The 9,977-nt window shown below is 43.2% G+C and overlaps 1 protein-coding gene across 1 annotated transcript; it reads right to left on the bottom strand.

The window, feature by feature from the left end:
• Window positions 1–8,551: 8,551 nt before the first annotated feature.
• Window positions 8,552–9,774, bottom strand: LOC309441344 (interferon lambda-3-like; the record flags this gene model as incomplete). Its single annotated transcript, XM_082055977.1, has 5 exons — window positions 8,552–8,647; window positions 8,760–8,840; window positions 8,948–9,091; window positions 9,267–9,344; window positions 9,613–9,774. The coding sequence occupies 5 exons, from the start codon at window positions 9,772–9,774 to the stop codon at window positions 8,552–8,554; spliced, it is 561 nt and encodes a 186-aa protein (XP_081912103.1).
• Between the last annotated feature and the right edge of the window lie 203 nt (window positions 9,775–9,977).

Raw genomic sequence — 9,977 nt, forward strand, 5'->3', positions numbered from 1 at the left:
ACGGCGAGGCTGGGTGTGGCGCCGCTCTGTGGCTCCGCGGGTGTGAGGACGCGGCGGTGCCGCTGTCAGCGGGTGGCTGGGTCCTCATCCCGGGGTGGGTCCTTCACCAACACGAGAGCTGCTCAGAGCTCTTGCTGAGCACCAAATTCGGAGTAGGACAAATATCTTCTATCCCAAAGGACAACTTCACTTAAACACAATTGTTCTGGCAAACAGTTTGCCTGTTTTGCTCAAAGCGTTTTTTATGCAAGCATATTTTCTAAACAAATATTTTCATATGGAATACTTAATTCAGTAGCTTTTAAAGCAGGAAGCTGAAAAAATTAAATTTTACTTAAGTGCTTATTGGATCCCAAATAATTCTTCATTTTGCTCAGCATGACATCGTTTATTCCATGTTCTGTAGATTAGTAACGCTATGTTCACCCAGTTCTACTCATCTCCATGGAACATAACGTCTGTCCACACCTGCTCCACGAATAGCTTTGTTTCTGCAGCTGATGTGGCAAAGCCAGTGAGTGCACTGTCTACACAAATACAGAAATAAAGTATGTAAACAGCTCTACCAAAACTGATACAGTTTGAGTTCATTAAAATACTGTAAAAAACTTGCTAATTGTATTCACAGAAGAGCAGTTTTATACCCAAGCTCCCTCCAACTTTGTGTAAATACAACATGGATCTGCCAGGCCACACGTCCCTCACCAATACCCTTCAGCACATTTTGCAGGCTAACAACAACCAACAAGTTGAGCCAGCCAAGTTAAGCAATTATTTATCTTGCTCCTCTGACTGACAGAAAAACACACTTTTGTTATCCGGTGTGTCTAGATAATGTGTATCACATACGGCAACTTCCGGTGGATCAAACAGACCAGTAGGTCTGGTCAGTTTATCTGTGCAAGTTTTTACTTTGCTTTGCAGGATCACATGAAAAGTAGCTAAACCACACAAAACTAATGACCACAGAATGCTCTTTGGGTAGATACAGCAGTTCACCACTTACAAGGAAACGTTTTATCATAGGCAAGACTTTAAATATATTTAAATATTTAAAGCTAAGAAGGTCTCAGAGTGCTGCATTGCAGTGGGGCAAGAATTCACATTGGCATGGCTAGTGACAATGTAGGGTGTCCTCGTCTGAGGAATCATCATCTCCCCTTTACTACACCTAGCTACAACAAAAGCAAACTAGACTTTCTCCCAGCTTTGTGAAGTTAATGCCTTGCTCAGGACAACCTGGTTCTTAAGAAACCTCCTCCTGTAACACATTTGACTGCATTTAAAAAGGTATCAGTTGTTCAGTTATCGTCTTCATATGGAAAACATCTGACCTCAGTTAATTCATTACAAATTACTTTAGTTGGACTTTAAAACAATATCTTTATATAAAGCTAATGAAAGACATTTAAAGATTGGGCATGAGGGGAAAATATCATATGACAGGAAAAAAAAAATGAAAAATACATTTCCTAATCTAGTAAAACCTAAGGGAGATGATCCACTGAGGTCAAAAGATAAATTTCCATATTTAAAGTTTACTCTGTAGTAATTTATCATATTACATTTCCTTCACATAACTGAAAATAAGTCTGTATTGAGGATACTATTTAATGTAAAACAAACAGAAAATCTCAGTCCTGAATTATGTATTTTTACCAACAGGAATATTTCCACAGTGAGAAGTACACACAAAATCTTTTCAGGGTAGGCATGATTGAATAATTCTGATCTCACCAGTTTTCCATTACCAGATGGAGGTCTAGAAGAGCTGAGGGAACAGGCTGACAAAGGCACTCCCTCCATTACAGCAGCAGCCTGGTAGCACATGTTAACGTAGTGTCTATTGTACATCAAGGTGCAAAATTATTCTGAGATCCCAAAGTCCCTGGCTGATGGCCCAGTAAGTACAGATTTTTCAAACTAGATGGAATGGACAGTCTCATTTACTATCAGTTTTCATGCTGGTTAAGACACACAAGAGCTGTCTTCACCACTCATTTCTGAGTTTTTAAGCCCTTTTTGGCCACCTCTGTCCATAAGCTAGAGGAGCAACTTAACACAACAGTAATCTCTGACCCTTCTGTGGTACGTGGCTTCGAGTCAACTGCAAAGATGAGAGAAGCGAACTGTCATCACCACCTTCTGCCACATGCCTAAAGCTGCATCTTCACTCAAAATCATTATTTCCAAGACTTGACTAGGAACAAAGCATGGGAAGCTCGGCCTTTAAGCAGCCTGAGCTACAAAAAGACCATCAGAAGCCTTTTTTATTCTGACATTGTACAGAAAAAAACACAAACACTTTGCTGCCATCTCTTCCTTGTCCTCAGTCCAGTCTTACTTATTTCAGAACTTTTGTGTTTGACCTGGAGCCTCTAAGCCTCATCAGTCTAGCTCCAGGATTTCTGTGTTTTGGCTTTTAAACCATAGGACGCAAGACACATTCATGAAAGTTTCTAAAGGGGAAAAAGTCCTTACAGATCACAGAACTGACCATACATCCTTTAGTCATGTTGTCACCTGCATATTTAATTTCCTGCTACACACTTCGTATTCACTATAGTACAACGGGAATACAGACAATGCGATTTCATAGAGTGAAAGAAAAACAGCTTTCATACAAGGTTTGTATCAAAACACTGTGTTTTGTTTACTCCTGAAGATCCTTTATTTGTACTGTAAATTTCTTTAACATTCACTAAGTCATTAAAGTAAAATTAAAAAAAAATAGGATAGTTCCACGTTCAAAAAGAAGTCAGAAGATTCGATTTTAAAGGTAATAAAGCCTCAAAATGGGGAGATATCCATGACTCTTCTCCTAATTCTTCTTTTGTTTAGTATACAGCACATAACTTGGGTCTAGAAGGCTGCATGCTGCTACTAAGAGGAAAGTTTAGCAGCTTGTAGCAACAGAAGGTTCCCACCAGCAGAGGATAATAAAGATTACAAAAGAAGAATTTTATTGCTGCCTGATTATTGCAATGACAACGCTGAAGCAGAGCAATTGTCCCCTGCCTTTTTTTTTCTTTTAAGGAAGTTTTTAATATGAAGAGTAGCTATATGCTTCACCCTTTATGACTTACTTTAGACAAAGAGAAAACACAGTCAAGGGAAAAATCATGAGATAAGCTCTTCCTCAGTGGCACAGCTATGCCAGTGGTATTTAACAAAGTGTGCAGACAGTGTAAACCAACTAAAAGTCCTTAAGTAATCAACATGAGTCTATCAAGATCAGAGAAACTGTATTCTCACATACATGCTCCAGCTCAGGCCCCAAGCCCCTTGAAGTGTGTTTGTGTTTGAATTTTGTCAAGTGCCCATGTAATCGATGGTAGCAGCTTATCGTCTTCAATGGGAGCAAATGTAGGTCATGCCAGGGACTTCCAGGAAAACTATTCCTGGAAATAGAGCAGCCACAAAGAGATTTTTAACTTAAGCCACAGTACCACAATTATGTTCTTATTCAAGTCATGTTTATTTGGCACTTAATGAAAACAGCATTCTCGTTTTGTGTCTGTCGCAGAAGTGGTTGGGACTCAGGACAAGGTGGTTATTTCCACACCACAAATCTGCCAGCCCCTGTGAAACTTGCCTATTCCGCATCTTCAGAGGCAGCGAGATGTGTCACACCTGGTGGCAGCGCAGGGGGACAGAAGTGCAGCACACGCTGGACAGCAGCAGGGGGCACCTGTGGCCACACACACACAATGAGCAAAATGGTTACAGAGAATTCGAAACTAGCGGGGTTATTTCCAAATGAGAAAGGGAGAAGTGGGGGGAGAAGAGAAAAAGAGAAAAAGGAAAGACAAAAAGGAAAAGAGACAAAAGAAAAGAGAAAAAGGAAATGAGACAAAAGAGAAAAAGGAAAAAGCCTTTTTGTGGGAACAAAATCTGCCTCGCTGAAAAGTTTAAAAAAAAATTAAAAAAAAAATAAAAGGGGGAAAAATTGGACTTCTCGGTATTTTTCATGGTAATATGAATGGCATGTGAAGGTTTATTTTTCAGCCATAGCTCTGGTAAGCAAATGGCAGATATGCAAGTTTGTTTTGAATTCACACATTTAAGGGAAAAATATAGTGTGAATTTTAACTTCTTCATGGGAAAGAGGCACTGCAGGATTACATGTAAGCCCAAAACACCCTTCTGTTTGTTTTTGAAAGTGGTCAGAAAAACAAACAGAGATCCACAAGATAAAGCTGTTACAAAGAAGCCACACCATCCAATTAACTAATTGTTTCCATAACAAAATCAACCACCACCAGTTAAGCCTTACTGAGCTGGCACACCACCAGCTGTGTGAACATGGAGAGACATCACCCACCAGCCTGGCGGAGTGGAGCCCCCACAGGATTTGTCTGCACCGGTACAGCCCTGGGAGAACAGCAAACCCGTGGCACACCAGCCCTGCTCCTGAAACACCAGGAGGTATTAGGAGCAGTTGTGGGAACTGGGGCTGTTTATCCTGGAGAAAAGGAGGCTGAGGGGAGACCTTATCACTGTCTGCAACTACCTGAAAGGAGGTTGTAGCATAGAGGGTGTTGGTCTCTTCTCCCAAGTAACAAGTGATAGGACAAGAGGAGATGGCCTCAAGCTGCGCCAGAGGAGGTTTAGATTGGATATTAGGGTTGTGAAGCATTGGAACAGGCTGTCCAGGGAAGTGCTGGAGTCACCATCTCTGGAGGTGTTTAAAAGGCGTTTAGACAAGGTTCTTAGGGACATGGGTTAGTGCTAGAGTTAGGTTATGGTTGGACTCAATGATCCTGAGGGTCTCTTCCAACTGAAATTATTCTATATGAGGCATGTGCAGAAAGATCTTGCTGACTCCACAACTTACTGAGCAGTAGTAGGAACCTTACAACCCAGTTTTAAAAAAGGTTTCTAGGCATATGCATATTTCCAACATCACTTTACACCAGCAGTTTGCTAAATGCAACCAGCACACCATCCAGAGAGCACATTATTGCTCAAACAATCTCCTTCCTTCACACACCAGCAGCCACTTTTCATGCAACAGTCTGTTCCTCTGAACTTCCACACCTGTTTGCCCAGCTCGCCCCATGCAACACAAACTTGGTACATCTAACTCTTATTTGGTACATTTGCTTCCAAAGATAAACAGGACTTGCATATTCTGAAACTTCATAACACATAAGCCATGAATATTTAAAGTCATTCAAAAAACAAACCCGCAGGCAGCAGAGCTGAGGGAGACCCAGCGTGTTCCAGATGTTCCAGCACCTTCTCCACCTCCCCTCCCTGCCTGTGGAAAGCCTGGAAGAAACTGCACCAGTTTCAGACAGAACTGGAACATACCACATCAAAGATGAAAAAAAAGTGGGAAAGTGGAGTTCCAGTTGCTCTTTACAGTGCACATTGCACAGCGTAACTTGCATTTAAAGATGGATTTAGCAACCGCTGAACAATAAACAATCCTCTTCGCACCCAGGAGCAAACTTGTTCTGGTCTTTACAAACCTGCTGAACTCTGACCTGGCTGCCTTCAAAAGTCTTGCAAATCTCCCCCTTCACAGACCAGCAAAACCCTCCCTTGCCCTGTTTTTTGCCTCAATTCCGCTCTTTTTCCAGCCAGAGAACAAAGATCCGTGCCGAAAGCCCTTGTCCCGCCATGCGGCTGTTGGTGGCGGCGCTGAAAATGGCGCCAGGCAGCAAGCAGGAGCTGCCCCAGCTCACCTCAGCTGTGGTAAATCACTGCCCTGCCCCAGCAACTCTGCACCCAAACCCCTTCTACTCATTGCCCAACATATTCAGCTCGCTGAGCACATTGGGCAGGGGACGGTTTGGGTTCGTTGCTGTGGAAATCCTCACCAAAAGCCACCCTCAGGGCCACCATCCCTCAAGTGCCTACTAACAAACCACGGTCATTGTTGTGCCTTCACCAGCTGCCACAGGGACAGCACCTACTACCGACCCCACTCCCTCCCTAGTGACCGTGCAGCCTCCCCCTGCCTCACAGGGTTGGGATTCGCTGAAGCCATCAGAATTGGTTAAAATAAATGTTGTCTACCCCTGCAGAAGGGGAGAAAGGTGACTTCCTTTCATGCAGTAGTGTAATGCTAATAAAACAGTGGAGAAACACATGAAATCGATTAAAAATCAAAACCTGAATAAATTTATGCTGATTTCTTCTTCCAGGCCAGGTAATGAGTAAATTCTATTTTACAAAGGTAAAGCCTGAACTGTCCTTACCTTCAACACTTCAGTTCTGGAGAGACCCTTGCGCCTCTCAGCCGCATCCAAACCCTGAACAAACAGGACAAATACAGTCTGGTCAGCAGCCACAAAAATAAATATTAAAATATTTCCCTTTAGTCACAGAAAACAATACCATTGACTGTCATCAGTTACTCTGTTTGCAAATAATGCTGTAGATCGCCAAGGAATATGAACTTTGTTTTGATGGTACATGAGAATTTGGGAGAGGAGCTGACAGTGTCTGTGTAACTGAAATTAACCAGAACTCCCGGGTATGTTTTCATAACATTCTTGTATTGGTTCACACACAAACAGAAATGAGGAAGGAAATTGATTGTAGGTGTCTTTAAGTCACTAAAGAACAGGAGTAAAGGCCCAGAGAAAAAGCTGATAAGACAAAGTGTGAGAAAATAAACACTGGCTTATATTTTTTTTCATTGGAAAGGAACATACCGAGTCACACTGACACACTCTGTATAAGTCCAGGCTTTCTGGTAAAACTCCTCCTTTAAGAGGCCTCTCCCAAGACAGTTAAATACATCTAATAAGCTGTGCAGACATTGTATTTGATAATGCTAATCAGCTCAAAGTCAGAAAATAAATGAAACTGTCCTATGCCAGGGTTTTTGACTGATTCTGGAACACCATGCATCAGCAGGAATAAAACTTCAAAGCTCAGAGTGGAAGTCAAAATTCTCAGAAACTGAGGAAAGCAAGTGAAGAAGTTTACTGGAATTACAGGATTCTCATTGCAAAATACAATACTTGGAAGGGACTTAAATTCAGAAACTAACACACTGCCAAGCATTTGCTATTTTGAAAGACTACAGTTAATCCATTCATCAGTTAATCAGGCAAAGCAACTTACCCGTGAGGAGTACTGAAAGGTACAGGAGTGTGCTGTGTTTCATGTAGAATGATACAGGCCATACAGGTTTGCTCTTATCATTTTTCAAAGGAAGAAAAACGATTCAGCAGAACCAAATAGATACGTGCAGCAGCTAAAGATGAACACAGATGAAAATTCTATTCTGGAGAGATAATGTAGCTAGAAAAAAGCGAAACACAACAGAGAAGATATTGATGCTTTTGTTCCAATAGGCAAGGAATGAGTAACCACAATCCTTCAAAATAGTGAAGGATGTTGGCAAATATTTAGCTAAACTACTTTCCTAAACTTGACGTAATTATATACGTTATAACTACAGAGTAAGTTCATACTTTAAAAAGAATAATTTAATCTGAAGTACATTTCTGAAATATGTTCTCTTACAGAGGAAACAAGCTCTGAAACTTGTCAGACTAAACTGAGAAAGCCCTGCTTTCAACACAACACGATCAATCTAGGCAGCCGCAGTGAGAGCACTGTGGAGGTCCTTTTATGCCCAAGTTGGGACCCAAAAGTTTTCTGTAGAAATTGAACTCAGTTGAATAGGAGAAATAGCTTTGACATTCATACATGGAGATTAAAATTATCACGTTGCTGTTATAAACGGCCGGTGCCATAGGACCAAAAATTTCCCAAGATTAGGGGTGAGTCTATGCAGACTTTCTTCTTTTGGAGAATTGCTTTTTTCTCCTCTCAGACAGGTGAGAAGATTTTTAAACTAGGAAGAGCTGTCTTTGAATAAAAAGGCCATCATATTCAACATTTTAAGTCTGGAAAATCAACTGTACAAGACCAATTAGAAATAAAGCTCCATAAACAACTCTACCTCTTCACTATGTTTTTCATTTCCACTGAATTTCTGAGAGAAAGTAAATTCTGCCCAGTCCTCTCCAACCCCTGGGAGACCACAATTCATGTGCTCTGACACCACTCCTTACTGCAGAGTCCTACTTTGCTACCTTCTCTGCCAGTAAATCACTTTTCCAAAGGGATGGTATTATAGCAAAGCGTAGTAAAAACACATGATGGCAGCTTGTCCAGTTAAGTTATCTATTTTATTTTTCACATTAAATAGCATGTAAAAAAATAATTTATATAGGCAAATATACATAATATAGTCTGTAATAAATAGAAGGTACAAAAATATATTTCCTTAAAAACAGTAAATATTTTGAAAACCAGCAAAACAAGTACATCCCATAAATACATTAATCCCTGATGATCAGTATCTTTCAGGAACAGCATTTCTTTATCTCTTCCTGAACCATTTATAAATACACAATAATTTAAAAGACTGTGAAAAAAAAATGCTCCCTGAGCTCACATAACTAATAAAAATGCTTAAATAGAAAATACAGTCCAATGATGCAATGCAAATAATTTTTCCAGGTCCTCGGGGCATCCTTTGGGGCCATTGAGCACTGTACCAGCTGCAGTGCTGATGGGACTAAGTGCATTGCTCCCGGCGGGCTGTGCACCGCAGGTCCTCCAGCACTTGGAAGATGTTGAGGATGGCAGAGGCCTCCAGGCAGCCCGTGGTCTCCTGCGGTGAGGAGAAGGGGCAAGTTATCACCAGAAACAGGGTGCAGGAGGACCCACGTAGCCATGAGGTCACAAACACCCCAAAGCCCCCTCGCCCTGCTGGCCTGACTTACTGTGTTCTTGGCTGTCTGCAGATTCTGCAGCCAGTGCCTCAGTCTCCCCGAGGGCTGATGTGAAGTGGCCTCCATGGCCATCTGCAAAGGAAAAAGGCTGCATAAGGACTGGCGATGCCCTGTGGCACTGCTGCCTGCAATGACAGTGGGCTGGCACGGGGCTGGCAGGTTTTGGTGGGGACACTCACGCAGCCTCGCAGATCCTCCCGGACTTGGGTGAGGAAGGCCAGGGGCCGCTGGCGTGTCTCATCAAAACTGGGGACGGTGGGGAGCTCCAGCATGGCAATGGTGAGGTTCAGCTCAGCTTCTACCAGGATCACTCTGTCAGGCACCTGCAGGCAAGAGCATCCTGGTTAGAGACCTAAAGTGCCAGGGCTGGCTGGGGGCTGGAGGGCAGGGGTCTCAAAGACCTGCCCAGGGGTGTGGATGGAGGTGGAACCAGCTCACAGGAGGTCCTGGCTGGAGCAGGGGGTGTACCCCCTTTTCACAGTGTCGCCTTGCTCTTACCGACAGATCCGCTATTTTCCATTTCCGATGGAAGAGCCGAGTGTTGCATTTGCGGTCCGACTGCAGCTTGATGTTCTCCTATCAGCATAAACCAAAGGAGAGATTGAAAAACTGTCATCTTGATTTTTGACGATGTTGTGCAACCCCAGTCAACCTTGAAGGGTTTGAAACCAGGACAAAATTTGGCCCAGCATCCTTCTTGTCCCCAAACTCCCTTGGAAAACATCCTCCTCATCCCCAAACTGCCCTGGAAAACATCCACCTTGTCACCCAGGGTCTCAAACTCAGCATCTTCTCTGCACTGGCCCCCACCTGCCCACAGTCCCCTGTTGCCGGTGGTACTCACAAAATGCTCCATCATCTTCCGTGCAGCCTTCATCTCATGGCGCATGATGAACTTGTACTTGGACAAGCTGCAGCTCTTCTGCAGGGCGCCCTGGGGGAAGGCAGCCCCAAGGCTGACCCCCAGCACCAGCACAAGCAGTGAGGTGAAGCTGAGGCACAACATTTTGCCAATGAAAGTCTGTCGGTGAGTGGGTTACGATGGGATGAACGGGCTGCAGTGCAAGAATCTGGAGAGGATAAACCAGAGTACTCCGGGCTGAATTGCTGATGGAGAGACGCCTGACGGTCTTGCTGCGGGTGGCTCTCTTGGCAGAGGGGCTGCTGGGCTCGTGGCTGGTTCCAGGGATCTGCTTTGTCTCGTTTGTT

This window comes from Streptopelia decaocto, assembly GCF_964273445.1.
Source record: "Streptopelia decaocto genome assembly, chromosome: 6".
Lineage (NCBI taxonomy): Eukaryota > Metazoa > Chordata > Aves > Columbiformes > Columbidae > Streptopelia > Streptopelia decaocto.